At 39.0% G+C, this 17,884-nt stretch overlaps 1 protein-coding gene across 15 annotated transcripts in view; it reads left to right on the top strand.

Annotated features, from left to right (window-relative positions):
- LIMCH1 (LIM and calponin homology domains 1) overlaps positions 1-17,884 on the top strand; it is a 179,224-nt gene that overhangs the window by 99,109 nt on the left and 62,231 nt on the right. For 12 of the 15 annotated variants that reach the window (XM_085059073.1, XM_085059070.1, XM_085059074.1 and 9 more), the window contains 4 exons: positions 4,418-4,524; positions 7,548-7,578; positions 10,579-10,689; positions 15,207-15,402. In XM_085059073.1, the coding sequence (XP_084915199.1) occupies positions 4,418-4,524; positions 7,548-7,578; positions 10,579-10,689; positions 15,207-15,402 (445 nt within the window). Of the gene's footprint in view, positions 1-4,417; positions 4,525-7,547; positions 7,579-10,578; positions 10,690-14,563; positions 14,700-14,833; positions 14,920-15,206; positions 15,403-17,884 lie in introns of those variants that run through there. The other 3 variants (XM_085059071.1, XM_085059082.1, XM_085059080.1) reach the window with 3 other exon arrangements.

The following is a 17,884-nucleotide window of genomic DNA, read 5'->3' as shown; positions in this document are numbered from 1 at the left end:
CCAGAAATTAAAAACACCACCTATTTGTCTGCAGCTGTCCTGCAAAACAGATCAGTGCTACTGGCAGCTAATAATATCTCCAGTTTGCAGAAGTGGCATGTATTTGGCATTTTATTCAGTGTTCTGTGCAGGCATACAGCTTGGCTTGCTTTTATTTTCCCCAAGTTTATCTGAATATCTCATCCGGGCCATGCAACAGCATATCTGACAAACGATGGCTCCACAGTGATAAGCTGTAGGACTGATTTGCAGTGCGAATACAGTGAGACTGTTTTGTGTGCATTGTGGCGGATAAAAGGAATGGAAGTGGGCCAAATTCAAGCTGTTTGCCATTGCATCTGATCAGCAGATCCTATGGAGAGAATTTGCCTGCTGTGAATATTTGATTCTCGCCAGCTTGAACTATCTTGTGTGTTGGCAGTGCTACTGTGTGAATTTGGGGTGGCTTTCCAGGGTGTCTGTCCTACTCAACTGCCAATTTCTGCTTTTTTTTTTTTTAATAGGGTTCAGGATTTTGTGCTCCATTTTGTGTGTGAGGAAAATTACTTAATATACTTATACACTTAACATACTTATACTACTTAAATTACTTAATATTCATTATACAGTGAACATTTTTCATATTTATAACATGCAAGTTAAAACAAAAAAAAAATTGCAAGTGAGCAGTGTGTTATATTTTTCTGCCCCTCCCTTATTCCCTCCCTCCACCTTCATTAAGGTGTAACCCATCCTGCGCCCACTCCCTCTGCATTATCTTCAGGTGATTGTCCTGGCTAAGTGATTTTGTAGAGGTGAGTCTGTTACATTACACACCAGAAAGGATGAAAAGTTGATAGTGTTGAGATGCAGCTGTGAGAGTAGTAGCATTTTTCCCTTCCCACCCATGCATGCTTCTGACTAAGTTCTCAGGGAGTCAGTGCTCTACACCCTTATCTGCCCATGACCCTTCTTACTGGTTCATGGCTGGCTTTGCCTGGGAGTTTGCAGTTCTGTGTGTTGATTAATTTTTTGTTTCCGAAATTCAGTATAATGAAACATTTACATTTATAATTTTTGGGTTTGTATACTTACAAGTAAATGATATTGCTTATAGTGCTGATCTACCAGTAACTGTCAGGGCTCTGGTGAGGCAAGCAGAAAAGGGTTGGGATTTAACCTATCCTGTGTTTGTGTCCTTTGTCTGTCACCACACTAAAGCATTTGTCTACTGTATGCAGTCTGTTTAGACTTCCTGTAATTTTATAGATAAAGCATAAATAAAATTGTATAGCTGTTTGTGATATCTATAGATTACAGATTTATAATTTATAGAGATCTATAAATGTATGTATTTATGAACATAAGATTTTACATATTAAAATATTAGAGAAAATTTGCAAAATAAATTTAACTCTAGCCTATCAGCTTGTTCTCCCTCTATGTATATGAAGGATAAAAGCCAGAAGATTTTTGGTGGTACAATAGTGTGGATTCAAACCAAGAGGAGCCAGCATGAGACAGGTGCAGGTCCTGTGGGGATGTAGGAAACGATGTGCTGACCAAGTGACCAATTCTCTCCAGCACTGTAGCTGCAGAAAGTAACAGCTGAGAGAAAGGCAGTATCATCTCCATTTAATGTATTGAGGATATTATGTGATAGTGCCTTGTAGGGGATGCCAGAGAGACCAAATTCTGGTCATGTGTCTTCTGAGACCTCTGTGAAAGACACCACTCTGTTGGCTGAGGCATGGCTGCTGGCCACCCTGAGATCCTTGCCATTGCAGTGTGACCCATTTGCATGACCTATTTAATTCTGCCAAGTTGTGAGGAGCTGGGCAGGCACATTAAAAGTGTCTTTTCAGGCACCTATTTAAAGTAAGGATGTTTTTCATATGTTGCTACTTGTAAACCTGACTTTTCTGCTTTTGTTAGTTTTTTCAGCAATGACAAAGAGTGGCATTTTAGGTGACTACAAAGAAATGCATAGTTGCAACTAACAGACACTAAACAATAAGTACTCTCAAAAGACAAGCAAAATTTTCTGAGAACTGAAGAAATCAGGACCTAGTCAAGGCACAGTGTAGTAATCCTGAGAGAAAGCTTTGCTGGGAGCTGGGTCTTAACATTAGGACTCCTTTCTCCCTTTAGTGGTTTAGGAGTGCTTTTCTCCAGTGACTCAATGGAACTAACAAATGTGAATTTCATCTGTACTGGAGCAAATTAGGAAAAGTTTAGTTTTGCAGTAGTATGAGATATGTTTTTGGCTTGGGGTTAGGCAGCCTAGGCAGGTGTCCTTGAGTAAATATATCACTTTAAAGCATTTTCTTTGTTGGATTTTTCTTCAGTCTTTTTAAACAAATTGCCATTTTTAGGACCATTGGGAGGTAAAAATTGTGAGATTGTTAGCAAAAGCAGAAACTTCTTTCAGGGTTTACTGATTGCATCTTGTTGGCATGTGTGGTTATTTGTGCCTATATAAGATACCAGCTTTCTGAGGAATTGATTGGGTGATGGTGTTAGTGACTGTTGGCAAGCATTATTCGTATGACGAACACCAAAATAAAAGCATGTAGCCAAACAGGAGAATGTGCTGCTGGTTTTTTGAGAAGTAGGCATTTGTTCATCAGCAGAAGAACTGAGTTTCCAAACTACATTGCTGCCAAATAACCGGTATTTTTGTTACTGCTTATCATAACTCAGATGTGAACTTTTGGCATAAAGATGGGTGCAATTAGTTATCTTCGGCATTCCTCCTCCTTTGATTGTTTTCTAAGTCTATTAGGTTACTATGCCCTCCATGTACTGTATATTTTTGTTAAATTTGGAAATATTGTTAGGAACTTTTTTTTGAATGCCTTTGCGTTTTTATTAGATTTACACATTGCTCCACCGACCATTTGAGAGTGACCAGAACTGTCCTCCATCAAAGACTAAACATAAGAGTTATTCATGATGCAGTTGGAAAAATTATAATGCAAACAGTAAGCCAGATGGAAAATTTTACAGGCGTCTTTTCATGTCATGAATGATGCTGTCTCTCTGGGTTATGGGCTCTCTGCTCTCTCAACTCCTGTTCCTTCCCCCCCTGGCTTCCTTCCAGAGCTGTTAAGTTTCAGCCAGGGAAGAAAGGGAGATTTGAACTCCTCTGAATTTCCAAGTCTGTGTTTTCTGTGGTGTGGCTGGCGAGCTTTGTGTGTGAGAGTGTTGGCATGCCGAGAGCCGCAGCAATTAGCATTCTGCTTACAGAACAAACAGGGCTGCTCTCCCCGAGCCCAAAGAAAGGCCTGGGAGCAGATGTGGGGAGAGCCCTGCTCACCAGTCCTGCTCTGTCATGCTGAGTGGGTAAGAGCTGAACACCACCAGGCTCCTCTGCTTCCCAGTTTTTGTGAAAACAGGTCTCCACCACACGCTGTGGTTCTGCTCCTCTGTAACTCTTCGTGTGGCAGCTTAGCTTTAGGTTTGAAATGAGAAGCCTCAAAGAATATCAAGCTGTACATTGATCTTTGCTTGTCAACATGTCTACCATTGCAGTTGCTGATCTAGAAATGTATATATCTAAAAGCTTATTCTCTACTGGCCTTCAAGATTTATCCATGTAAAACATATTCCCTGCTTCTGTAAAAGAGGAGTGGTGTACATGCATAAGTAAAAAGCCTATATTAACTGTTTATCCACACATGCAGATTTAATCCTCTTGGTGCAAACTGAAGTGTCATCGCTTGTACTTGGTTTGAAATAGACTTATAGCAGTTTTTGCTCAGTCTAGTTATTGACTTTTAATTTTTACACTTTGAAAAGGGTAAATCCTCCATTAGAAGTGTTATGAAATTGGTGATGTTTCTTCTTACAGACAGTGGCTGTGTGAAGTGTAGCTTCAAGGTTTTTTATTTAAGAAGAAACCACCTATCTCTTTTCAGTGGCTTCTGACTGGTTATGGTTGGAGAGGAAAGAGAACAGTTGTGTTAACTGGCTTGCTTGTATCTGGCATGCAAAATGTTTTCTGAACAAATTGCTTGCTTAAATGGTGGTGGGCTTTTTCATATCTACTCTTCCTGCTCCCTTCAGAAATCCTGCCTTTTCTGCTCTGTAACATGCTGAGGTTGTGTAGCAGCCTCCAGCAGTAGGTGGAGAAATTAGCGGGCCTTTTTCTGCTTAAAAAGTTGCCAACATCTGGGTTTGAAAAGAAGCAAGTCAACAAGCTTGTTTTAACACACCTTGGGAAAAAAAGTTTCATATGTATCTGGTTTTCAAACAAAGTCTACACTGGCTTCATAAATTATGTGACTGGAAATGTCTTTGGTTCTTCATTTAGCTAATGGTATGACTGTTCATGAGCAGTTAGTGAGTTAGGGAGAAGTTAGTTTCATAAGATTTTATTTTTTCAGTGAAGGAGTGTTTGAAGTGTTGAAGTTCTATGTTTTCTGTCTCTTTGCAGGATAATATCATATTATTCTTAAGAGGGTGCAAAGAACTGGGACTTAAAGAATCTCAGCTTTTTGATCCTGGTGATCTGCAGGACACATCAAACAGAGTAACCATCAAGTAAGTACAACAGCAATTTGTGGCTAGTATGTTACAGCTTTAGGTGCATGTGATGCAATAGTAAACATTTAATAAGGAGTGAAAAGGTTGTAGAACTGGAATTAGTGTAAGGCAAATAGGAAGCAGAGGTTTGGGAAATTTTCGATGCTGGGAAGAATAGATGGTTCTCTTCAACAGGTTTTGTCCCAGAGAGATCAACAACAGCTGTTAAACAGGACAATGCTTGGACAATGCTTTCAGGCCCATGGTGTGACTCTTGGGGATGTCCTTGTGTAGGACTAAGAGTTGGACTTGATGGTCCTTGTGGGACCCTTCTAACTCTGCTCATTTTGTGATTTTGTGAGAATACTGTCTTAGGCAATGAGATTCTGAGAGATTTAAGGGTTTTCCTAATCTAAATTGATGGAATTCTTTTTCTGTCTGTCCAACTAATAAAACATAGTAGTCTGAGGGGAAAAAATCACAGCTCTGTTATTTCAGATTAAACAGTTCTGATGGTGCAGTATAGGACATTTAGAGGCCTCTCAGACTCTATGAGATGAAGCGTGGTCTTTTCATTTTCCTGCAAGAGCTATAGGTTGGGACACAGGGTAATTGGGCTGAGGAAGTCTTTGTGCACTGGAAATGCCAAATTTAGATAGTTTTTCACCAGGGCCACATACCCACTACCATACAAATTGCACAATCTCCTCCCCTTCCAAAAGGAAAAGCACCCCACATTTTTATAAAATTAACAAAATTTGTAATTGGTGTTATTTAGAAGTTTTCCTGAAAGTTTTAAGTCTAGCATGTAATATTTCAGTTAAAACAGAAGTAATTGCTCTACAGACAAACAAATGCTGCTGAGTTGATTGAATGGCCTCATTTCATTTGGCCAAAAAGATCACTAATAAAATCCTGGTCAGACATCCATTTTAGAAAAGTATATGGAAACAATTTACTAAATTTCAGTAGCATTTTTTTATTCCTTTTTGGCAATTGAAGCTGGGCAAGTTTTCATGGTGTTCAGGCATTGTCTGGGAAAATTCAGACTGAAAATCAAATTGGCCACTGTCCTTGTTTTAAGGAATACCATTTGTTGCTCCTTCCCAAGTTTCTGACTCTAAAGTGAGGTTCTTCTTGCCCTCTACATGGCAGTGAATGGGGGCTATCTGATGTATTTCTTCTAAGTCTGATAATATTTCAATGAAATAGGTTTTCCATTATGTCCTGTAAAATCATTACAATGAGTGACTGGAGAGAGTTGCAAAACAATCCATGATCTCCACATAAAACCCTACTCTCCATATGAAGCCAGAGAGAAAGAGTCTTTCTGATAAAAACCTTCATCTGTTTGGGGCTGAGGATGGATGGAGTACCTTGGTTGAGGCAGGTTGAGAGGCTTTGACTAGGATGGAGCTCCAAGGAGAGCTGTCCAATATGTCACCAAGTTAAACCTGGCATCATAAACCCTGCAGAGCTGGCCTGGCCCTCCACTGCATATGAGGGCTTCAGAGAAAGCGGCTGTGGAAATGAGCCAATTGTTTTCCTAGCATGGTCCAAGTTCACGCTGAGTGACTGAGTTGAGGTGTACAAGCCAAGTCCATGACTGTGGTAGAGAAATATGTTGAAGACTGTCTTCTGCTAGCTAGTTCCCAAAGCATGAAGGTGATTTTTCCCCTCTTTGAAGACTTCTGTGTTATTTTTTTAAACATGGTGAAAATGTTATTCGTTCTGTGGTAAAGGATGAGTATGACATTATTGCATATGATTAAGATAATGACATTTTAACCTATTTTTTCATATAGAAGTTAATTGAGGCATGCATTAGATCTATTTTTTGGATCATTGTGCTTATAAAAGTTATGAGCTAATGCTGTAAGGAATTTTTTTGTGACTTGTTAAACAACACTCTTTTCCACTGTTATTTTACTAAGGAAAAAAACCAGGGCTGTTCTGTTTTTCTTATTGTGTGGGTATTGGTGAATAAAATTTTGGCTTAAAAAGATGTTATCAAAATACTTTGTTTACCATTGCCTATATTTAGGCTTTTGTTGTTCTAACAGATTTAAGTACATTTATTTTTGGTTTCGTCAGATAAGCTTTAATGCTGAAGTGGTCTTAGTGTTATAGTAGAAGATAATTACATGATAAATAATCAGGACACAATCTTTACTAAATCTAAAGTAATTTTATTTATTTTTCAGCACCTAAATGTGATACATATTTACTTCATTTTTTAATGCTTTCTTTGCTGGATTTTGAAATGTTGTGTATGTTTGCACAAACTTTGTGCCTTGTTGTTTTTAACATAAAACTCCCACTCTTCCATGAACATAAGAGAAAAAAATAAATTGAGAAGGATGATGCCAATGTTCAGACTGAGTGCTCAAGTATACATTTAAAAAATAAATGTTTTCCACAGCAGGTTCTATTTTAAATGGCAGGATCTTTGTTGCTTTGCCCATTCACTTTGTTCTCTGTAATGCTTGTTTCCACAGACGCACCCGCAATATTTCCTTAATGTTTGATGATGACTCTTATGCATGTCCAGTTGCTTCCAGAATCTGCATGGGTTACATGATTTATCACAGAGCAGAATCTGACTGTTGGATAACTGCAGAATGTGTTTTAGCTGTGAGGACTTTTGTCCTCCTTTTTTAAGAAATCAGCAACTCTGTTTAAAGGAAATATTTTGGCATTGTCCTACTTTACTGTGGGACCATTATAAACACATTTTCTTTTTGTACTTCCAGAATTCTAATTTAATGATTGAAATAATGGTGACAAAATACTCCCATGTTATGAATAAATGAATGTGTGAACTACATCTTCTTAGCTTTCATGTGTTTCCAGACAGCAGAAGCATTCGGCAGGCTTTTGTTAGGGAAAATGTGATCTGCTGCATACAGCCTCTTGGAAAGTGTGTCTACTTTCTGACTTTTTTCCCCTCTTTTTTTTGGTGGTTTTTTTTTTGTTTTTTTTTTTTTTTTTGTTGTTTTGTTTTCTTTTGTGTCTGTGTCTGTGTTTGTGTGTGCAACCAGGAACATTGACTGTAGTAGGAAGCTGAAAAATGTAAGTACATCACTTGGAGTTTGGTTTGGGTTGTTTGTTTTTTTTTTTGTCTGGTTAAGCCTGTAAATTGGCCTGGGCTAGAATTATGTCAGTTAAAACTGAGTACACGTGAGTATTGCTGAAAAGTCCTTCTGAACATGAACCTGACTAGGTTCTGCTGGAAATACATGTTGAGCGGCTTTGGCAAAGCAGCCTTAGAATAGAAATAAAAGATACTCTCCGATAAATGATAAACAAAGTGATTTCTGTGCTGTCCAGTGTGGTGTTTGCTGGGAGTGGTCTGGCTCACCCATGAAGCCACATTTTTGTAGCCCCTCATGAATATATAGGCATGGAGTACAATTGCACAAAGCATTAAAAATGAAGCAAAATGACCATTAGATTGGGATGCAAGGCCTTACTATCAGGTTTGCTAGCTTTCTCATTGTTCTTCTGAATAAATTAGTGTTTCCCAGGAAAGACTATTTCCATTTAGCTTCAATTTCTTGTTAATTTAAACTAAGGGCAGTGGTATTGGAGCCTGTAATTGTTTACTAGAAAAGAAAATATCTAGGTCTCAGTTATTTTCTTAAAGCCTAGCAAGCTGTCTGTCCTTAGTCAGCTGTAAACTGGTTTAATTTTTATTTGGCTCGCATCCCTATAAACTGATAGGAAATGCCAAGATCTTTTCTATTAGCTTTGAAAGCCAGTAATCATGACTGCCATGACTCCAGGTAAAAAAAACACAAAAAACCTACACCATAACCACCCCCCTCCCCCAAATTACTTCATCACCAGTAGAGTAGTATCTTCTGCACCCAGCACACAAAGTCACAAAGTTTTAGGGGAAGAGTTCAGCTTTGATATTTTAACACTTTCATGGGCACTGGTTAAATATCTTTGTACAGATGTATTGTTTTAAAGGCGGAGTTTCAAAAGTATCCTTCACAATGTGCTTGTAGGCAATATATGCTTTCCAGGTGCATGATCCTGCCTCAGCTGCCAGCCAGCCAGAATTGCTTGCAAATGTGAAGTTATCTGCTTTTTTTTTTTTTTCCTTTTTTTCCAAATGAAGAGAGGAAGAAGAAAGAAAATTATTAAATGCTAGCAGAAATAAATAAAAATACCACAGTCTTCATTAGTGAACTGAATGGCAAAATGAATTGGACAGTTTCCTGGTTGCTAGAAATACTATTATTTGCAAATATTTTCATTTAACTTGAGAATATATACTGTAAGTTTTTTTTGCATAAATTTGTCAAGTGGTACTGGCTGAAGGAAGACAGTTCAGATAAAGGCTGTTTCAAGACAAAAAAAAATTCAGCACCAACAACACCACTTCTTTTCGCTCAGCACAATAGTATTGATTTAATTGTTCCTTAAAAACAAAGGAAGAATTTTTGTACTTTATTTAAAAAGTTACTTCATTATTTCATGACCTGTAAACTATTTGTAAACTGAAGAAAAATATAAACTATATTTAAATATAAAATACATATTTTATATTACGTACCATGTTGCTTTTATAGAGAAGATCTGTATGACATGCTGTATCCTTTTCTGAGGGCCTGAGCTGCAGTGCTGCATTATTTTGGACATTACACTTAAATGAGAAATGGGGATGCTAGAGCAAGTCTAGCATACATTGCTGAGGAGGAAGCACTGAAGGAATGTAGATGCATGTTTTAGGGAAGAAGAGTCTGAGAGATGTCTATTCCCAGTGAAATCCCGACTTGGGATTTCTGCTACTCTTGTTTCCTGTAGTTCACTATGTAGTATGAAGTATATGGCCCTGTCCCATCAAAACATAAAAAACTATATTTCAGTTTATCTAACTCTTTTGATACAGTTAATGGCAACTATTATTTGTTATTGTTTGCATATCTTTTCCACATCGAAATATTTCCTGTTTGTTCTGCAGTTAAATTGTTTGCAATATCATGGAATATGCAGAAATAATGAGCATTAAATGAGAAAAAGCCTTAAATTCTAAGGCCATGGTTTGTCATTTTTAACCAGGGCAAAACACTGAATTGAATTGCCTTTGATGAGTAGTTTCCAGTCCAAATAGCTGCTGCACAGGTATCATTAAAGACATTGCTTTAAGTGGAGACATATGTGGGTGCAGAGAAGGCCTTTCCCTGCATGGTACAAATGTCAACATTTTTGTAGGTATTGGATTTTGACCATCCTAAGCATCTTAATTTCTCATTTTCTAAAACAAGCCCAACACCAGCAGTGTCAGGTCAGATTTCTTTGCTACTTGCAAGAGCAATTCTTGGTCTTTTTCCCTCAACAGCTTTGAAGTGACTTTTGAGTTATGAAGAAGTATCAAGTCAGAACTTGAATGAAATCACTAACTTTTACCCTGTAGTCTGATAGAAACAGCAAGATGCTCATGGCTTTTGATTAACCTTGAGCTAAGCATTTCTTAAACTAGCAGAAGCCGGGAAGTAAATGTTCCTGTGTAATCTGGTTGCTTACATTGAGATGATTAAAAACGGGACTCCCTTTTTTGTCCTTGAAATAGACACATATTCGAGATGCTTTTAGGCAGGCAGACATTTTAGTTGTTTTGTTTATTTCCTTGGTCTTGATGGTTTTCACTAATGACTACTAATATTAGTACTCTTTAGGGATTTTTTTGGCATTGAATTTACTAACAAATATGTTTGTGTGAAACTTTACTAGAAGTTTCAAATGTATTTGTCTATAGGTTTTCTACTCAGATTCATTATTTCCATTTCTTTTTCCAGGCAGACATGGCAGTTTTATTATTTTTATTAAAAATATCAGGGAGATAATATGTTAAGTTACATATTTTGTAGGACTGTTTAAATTTTCATAGTTGCCTGATGTATTTATGTTTAACCTTTGACAGACACTTCCCTTTCAGTTCTGATTTATAACAAAATCTTGTACCACTGTGCAGTTTAGAATAAATGAGGGATGTTGGAGGGAAGTAAATTTAGCTACAGGACTGTGTAGATGGCTTAAATTAATTCTTATTAACTTCTGCAGGTATTAGTCACCATTTATTGGCTAGGGAAAGCAGCAAACAGCTGCACATCATATAGTGGATCAACCCTGAACCTGAAGGAGTTTGAAGGCTTCCTGGCACAAATGAGAAAGGTATCACTTTGTTATGTTTTGGGAATGGAAATTTGCTTCAAATTATTACTCCTATAAATGAACTGTTTCTTGCTAAAAATGAGAGAAGGGGGGCTGGAGTGTAAATTACTTATGAAACCTCTACCTACATCAAAAATGCTTCTGATTCTACCAAACTGTGAAAACCACTTTGGCAGCCAGCTTTGAGATGCAGCAAGTGATGTCAAATAGGGCTTTAGAATTATCATGTGGCTCTGTCATCTTAATTTCCCTGTGTTTTGGTTTAAATTATTTTCATTTCTGCCACCAAGTTTCAGCTAGAAGAGCTGAAACTCAAAAGTAACATGGCAGGACTCACAAGAGCATAGACTTTCTAATTTAAAACATTCAGTCTCATGGACGCTTTTTTGATTTTATATTGCAGCATAAAGCATCAAACCAAAGGGTCTAAATAAAGCTGAAGTGGAGGAGAAGGAGATTATGTTTCACCAAGGGCATAGTTATGATAAATCTGTTTTTGCCAAGCTTTAAATTTTGGCTGAAATAATGGTTGGTGGTTTATGATGAGCTGATCTCTATTGGAAGGGAAAAGCTGTGATTGCTGTAGGGTGGTTTGGGGACTTTTGGTTGAGCATTCCAGCATGCCCTGAACCTCAACATCAGACAGTTAACCTCATGGTTAATGCTAATGTTAGCGTTGGTAACCAAACATGCATTTCTTTGGAATGGAAGGGGCAAGGAGCAGGCATGGAAGAAGATGGCAGCACCATATGCTGGCATCACATGTGTTGGACATACTGCTCCTGAAATTCTGCAGTCCATAAAGAGCTTCATGCCTTCTGTTCCCTACCCACCTCATGTAACAGCCATGTCATCACAGGCAGTAGGGTTTGGGGACCATGGGAGACTCTCTGGACTGAGCTGTCCTTGAGCTCTGTGCTGCTGAAACTGTACCAGCTGCAGCTCTTTATTCTAGGGCCAGCACAGGGCCAGCACCACTGGAGAGCAAGAAATGCTTGTCTGACTGATAGCAGTACCTACACCCTGGTGTGACAGAGAACCTTAACTAGATGGGTAAAATTCCTGCTTGTGAGCTCAGTTCCTGTGAACAAGCAGGTGAAAAATGGAGAGGAAAAGACAACATCCTGCTTCTCTGGAGAAGTTTATTTTAGTCTTCATTTTAATGGCCTATGCTTATCACTTGGGACTTTCACACTCATGAGTGATATGGCTGAGCCTGAGCAATAAAATGATGAAGTTAGAACTTGAGCTGTTTACAAATGGAAGATGTGGGGAAGGAGCAGTTCACACTCCAAAGAGTCTGAAAAGTGAAACAAACCCAAACAAGGGAGCTGGCACTGAAAAATTGCCAGAGTGCAGGTTGTCACAATGTTAGTGCTGCGTGGTATCATGATTTATTTTTAAATGTTTCATCTCACACCACGAGGCTTCTCTTTTTCTTCATGGTATTTACCCATGAAACTAATCATCATAGCATTTTGGAGGTCCTGTCTTGAACCCTTTTGTGGGATGAAATAGGCTAAGGGCAAAAGGAAGCATTCTCCAGGGAGCTGAGGGTCATGAAGGGCCTTGATGGGCATTGCAGAGTGCTGCAAATTAAGGACAAAAGAAAGACGCTGGTACCTGATCTGTTGCAAATGTTGGAGCCGGGAGAAGAGTAGAGGTCTCATAAAAGCTGAAAGCTATATATGCCTTTAATGCATAAACAGAGCAATTTGCAGTCCTGAAAAGTCTTGTTTAGGGTGATGCTGTTGTGAGGGCTGCTGGTGAGTTCTTTTATCACCTCCCTACTCTTGTACTCCTGCAGTATTTCCCACTGGCAATTGTGGGCTTGTAGGTTGCTGCATTTGAAGAGGATTTGGTTGTAAAATATAATATGTTAATCATGCTGTGCAGCACTCTGATGTTCTTTATAGCTGAGCTCAAGTGATGAAAAGACACTTTTTCACATTCTCTACTGGCATTTTTTCCACAGAATTTAATAACTAAATTGATCATAAATTCAGTCTGGTTTAGCTTTTCTGTTGTAAATCCTCTCTACCCTCCTTTTTTAATAAGCAAATCAAAAGACAGCTCTGATGTAAGTTGTGTCAGACTCATCTTTTTCTACTTCTCATGCTGAAGGGGATATTAATTTATAATTTTATTCATGTTATTAATTTCATTAACTATTTGAGTACTCATTCTTCTTTACTTTTAAACTACAAATTCCCAATGACAAAATATCCATGGCTTTTTGATTATATTGAGTGGGTGGAACTTCCTGGACAAATGCATCTTGTATTTGGCAATCACACTTTTACTGCCGCTCGGTGACATACTGTATTTTTAATTAGATAATATGAAAGACTAATGTGCTGTTTTGTGTCATGTCGTGGTGTTATCAGTGCCACAGATAACCACATTCCCATTGATAGCATTTGGGAGATGACGTTTGTTCAAGGCAGGACAAGTACCCGTCTGTGTGACTGCATTGTGTTGCAAGAGTGTCTTTGCCAAGGGAACTGCTGTAAAGAACATGTTTACAGAAGTCTAGGATCCTGTCCTGGTGCCTGCCTCTTAATTCCTAGTGAGCAGCATGCAAAATTAACATAAACAGGCCATTGAAAGTAGGTTCTGCAGAACTCATTAGTTCACAATTGGACTGTTTTCAAACTCTGGGAGATAGTGAATGCGGGATGGGGCTTTTTGCCCAGTTTAAGTCCCTGTAGCTGCTGAGCAGTTCTGTGTCATTCAAATACAGTAATTTAGGAAAATGGAAGTGTGCCTAAAGATTGAGAATAGCTGATTGGTATGAAAGGATGAGCGGATTTAGGGAATTTAGATTTTTTTAAAGATTTTTGGATCGTGTACAAACAGGATTTTGATAGGATTTGTAGATTTTTTTTTTCCTTGGCTGTGTGTAATTCATGCCGATTTCAGGGAGATAGATTTTTGTTGTCTATTATTTCCATCAGTTCACTTAGTGTTTAGTTCACTTAGCAGAACTGGGGAAGGAAATTAAATAGGATTCATTACAATTTTGTTAGATGCATTTTATCTCTTTTTAGAAAATATTTTCAGTTCTGTTTGCAGTGAGGTTACTTAATGGCATTACCACAGTTTAGCTTGGCCTTAGGCGACCTTTGCCGCTGCCCTTAATGTGGTATTTTGGCAGATTAGTGGTGAGTGGCACTAATTAGGCCTTCTTCCTGAAAAGTTTGCAGGGCGTTTGGTCTGATGTCTCTCAGTCTTGCCTCCCTCTTTTTCAGCAGGGGAGTGTTGGTGTATTACTGTAGGGCTCTTCACTCTCCATCATTTTTCCGGAAAAGCTGCTTTTCTGTGGAGGTGGCCTGCTGTAGCATACTGTGATATTCCTGATTGATCTTCCCATTGGCAGTACCAGTGAGGGGTAAAATCCTAGCAGTCAGGGACAGTGGGAGCTGTGCTCAACATAGCCATTGTGCTTCAGCTAGTGGTAAGCAGGGGGTGCTTCTTAATTAGGAATTAATATTCAAATGCTTCTGGGAAAAAAAATCACATTCCAGCCTCTTTGGGTCACAAAATGTCAGTCTGATAATGGCACCCACATCTCTGACTTTACTTACTGTCAGGAGAGAAAAAAACAGATTTATCTTTGAACAAAGTTAGTTATTTTTGTTTTTTCTCAGTCTGTGTGATTGTAATTAATGTTAAGATACTCTCTAAAACAAGGGATTTATTATAATGCAAGGGTGAGGATGGCTTCTATTGACCTTTCCCTCTGCTGGAGTTTCAGTGTTTTAGTATGTGCTGCTTGCACTGGAAAGAATTTATAATCACAGGGCTGTCAAAGACAACCATTGTTCTCCCTGCTCTGAACATGTGGGTCAGCTACAAGTGCTTTCATATCCCCCAGAGCCAGGAGCTGGCAAAGAGTAAAGAGCACAACTGAATTCTTCTGAGGCATCGGGAAAAGCATTTTGCATATTTTTCATTGCTGATTGCTTGAGAAAGACATCCCTCTTTCATAACAGGAATTTCTCTTCAAGGTAGACGGAGGCTGGGGCACACTGCTTTATTATTTTGCCGAGCTGAAGCAGCAACAACAAATGCTGTCTGCTGGGGTCTTGGCCAGATACAATAGATGGGCAAGGAGAGTGGGGGGGAATCTTTTGGAAAATAGCAAACTTAAACCTGATGCAGGCAGCATGTTAAAATTGTAGTGCCTTTGCCTGTGCTATGGACTGTGGACGGCAAGTCAAGTTTCAGGTTACTTTCACTTTTGATCAGTTTATTAAGTGGTCTATTGGAACTTTTTCTCAGTCCACTATACTAATCTAATGAGAGTGGTTTCTTCTTAAACAGCATAAAGTTGTGGTTTATTGCAAGCTTGCACTTTGTTTTGAAGGGAAGAAGGGGCAAACATCAAGGAAACCCTTTTTTGGGGAGGAGATTTTTAGTATTTGGGAAGATACTTTGCTTTCTGATGTGTAATGGATCTCAGGAGTATGTCAGTGCCTTCTTTATGAAGAGGTTCCTGCTGTATTTCCATGTAGGAAACAGAGGATATTGAGAGCCCCAAGCGCAGCATTCGTGACAGCGGCTATATAGACTGCTGGGACTCTGAACGCAGTGATTCCCTCTCCCCGCCTCGCCACGGCAGAGATGATTCCTTTGACAGTCTGGACTCCTTTGGCTCCCGCTCGCAGCAGACACCATCTCCAGATGTAGTGCTCAGAGGGAGCAGTGATGGTAAGTACCAGTCACAGTGTGGCACATGCATAACGTTGTGACATAGAAGTAACATTTCTGGAATAAATGTGCCATTCAGAAGCTGACCACAGCCTCTGAATTGGGCTTATCCGGTGGGAGAACTCTGTGAATGCTGATCTGTGCTCCCTGAGGTGTAGATGACTTTGCCAACAACTTACCTGAAGTCTGTCTCAAGATACTATAGCATTAGGAAATGAGTTACATCATTGCAGTGTAATGTTATGATGGGAAGAGTGCTTTTCTGGGTTGCGGTGTAAGAGGATATTATGCAGACTCATTTTAACTTATAAACTAGGCTGAAGCAAGAAATAAAATTGCAGGAACAGGGTGTAGTGAATAGAATTTTTGCTGAAGTAAATGCAGGGCAGATAAATTACATAGAAATATCTTGAGAATGTCTGATACTTGACAGAGTTTTTAAATCTGATGTACAGCACTTTAGCAAATGTGATATTTGTTTCTATGGCGTTTAGAAAATTGGGTAAATTAATACCTCCCAGCATCAGAGCTTTGTACACACTTGTGCGAGGACATGCAGTTCTAGGCATACGGAAGGGATGCTGCTTGTCTGCCTTTCTCTTCTGATTCCAAGAGGTTTTCAGAGGCTTGTAAACACAGCATGCTGGATGAAGAAGGATTTGCTAGGGATAGGTGTGGAGCATACAATTAGGCTACCTGTCATGAGCAGGATTCTGGTTTAGGACAAAAGGATGCATGATTGAGGCTCTCTCTGTGCAGTTAAATTCCTGATGAAGAGATGAGTAAGTCAAACTTCATCATCAGATGAAATTATGTTGTACACATGAATCACTTCTCCTTAGTAATGTTGTTTATTTAATTTAGAAAGGAAAGGCGGGAAGACTTTTTGGTAGGAACCAGATGTTCATACTGCTTTTGGCAGTGTGAAAGAAACTGGTGCTAATCATAACCGGACACATGAGAGATTTCCTGAGGTGATGGGGAACTCCTTAGAACTGGAAAGCTGGCAGGGAGAGCTGGTATCACAGTAGAATTACGAAGGAGCTGTGGGAAAATCAGAGCTGAGATCTTCTCTGCTGCTTTGAGTGGTATTTGGGCTGTTACTGATTGACCATCCAGAACCAGTTACTGGGGCTGATTCCCTGAAATAGCCTCATGGCCCTTCAGACACTGAGCAGAGCACAGGATCTCCATTACAAAAAGTTTTTCTGCCTTCTCATATGGCAAATGGTAATACCTCACATGTCCTAATCTAAAAGTATTGCTCTGTCCTGGGTGCTCAAGGGGTGTCCAGTATCCCTGCTTACTTGGAGTTGGTAGGCAGCCAGTTACATATGTCTTGAAGCTGCTTCCTATCAACTTCTGCTGTACTATCAGGTTTTAGAAAGGTCTTGTGATTGTTTGCCACAGCTAACACATACTGTCATGTCACATTCTGGAGTCTGTAACAAACACAAAATAAGATGAAAGCGCACACAAAGCTTGTTCTTAAATATTAGTCTTTAACCAGGGTGCGTGCAGATGCTGTGTGCACATGTATGACTTGTCCAGCCAACACTTTCTAATGTGTCCTATTTTCCCTGCTTACTACTGCCATAACTTCACAGCTGTCTCCAACAGTTGCAGGTGAGGTGTAACTTGGCTGACCTCTTTTATGTTGAACCTCTTCCTGTCGTCCCAGTAGGCCAGTGTTTTACTGAGCTGTGAGTAGTTTTTGCTAGGAATAGTGTATATTGGACTCAATGATCTTAGAGGTCTTTTCCAACCTAAGTGATTCTATGATTCTATATGCAAAGTTAGATGGAGGAAAACATTTTGCTTTCATTATTTCTTTCTCCATTCAAATAGGATCTTTTAAAACCAAATAATATCATTGTGAACTGAAACCATGATTCCTTCCACTCCTAGAAGAAAAAACCAAACGAGTGGAGGTTATTTAAGTGATCCTAAGGTGATTAGTTTAGGTGGAAGCAGTAAGTAATACTACCTTCACAAATGCCATCTGTGATTAGTTTTACTGTTGAGGAACTGTTCTGGTTTCCCATGTAGAACCTGTCCCTTAGCAAAAAACAAACAAAAGCAGTGGAGAGTAGAGTTATTTAAAACACAGTAAAATTTCAGACTGATCTACCTTTAGAGTTGCCAATGAATAAAGTCCTCTGCTTGGCCAGCAGCTGTGCCTAGATCCTTTTAGGAAGGATTTATGCATGTCTGTAGTGTGTAACTGCTTATGTAGTTACAGTCTGTGTTACTAGTTGTGGAAACCACTGCTGCTACTACTTGGAAATGCAGAAAAACAAAGTTAAGGTTATAAATGTAGAACACAGCTGCATCTTCTATTCAGTACTTTGGCTTCAAGTATTTTTTTTGCAAATTTGAGCTGAAAATAATTTCACAAGTAAAAGATGAATAATTAAAGAAGCTGTTTGTCTTTGAAGTACTCAGCTTGGGGATGCTGGTAGGCACATCAGTAATGAGGGAG

This window comes from Lichenostomus cassidix, chromosome 4, assembly GCF_008360975.1.
Source record: "Lichenostomus cassidix isolate B80296 chromosome 4, HeHo_3.0, whole genome shotgun sequence".
Taxonomy (NCBI): domain Eukaryota; kingdom Metazoa; phylum Chordata; class Aves; order Passeriformes; family Meliphagidae; genus Lichenostomus; species Lichenostomus cassidix.
This window is presented reverse-complemented; position numbering and strand designations above follow the sequence as displayed.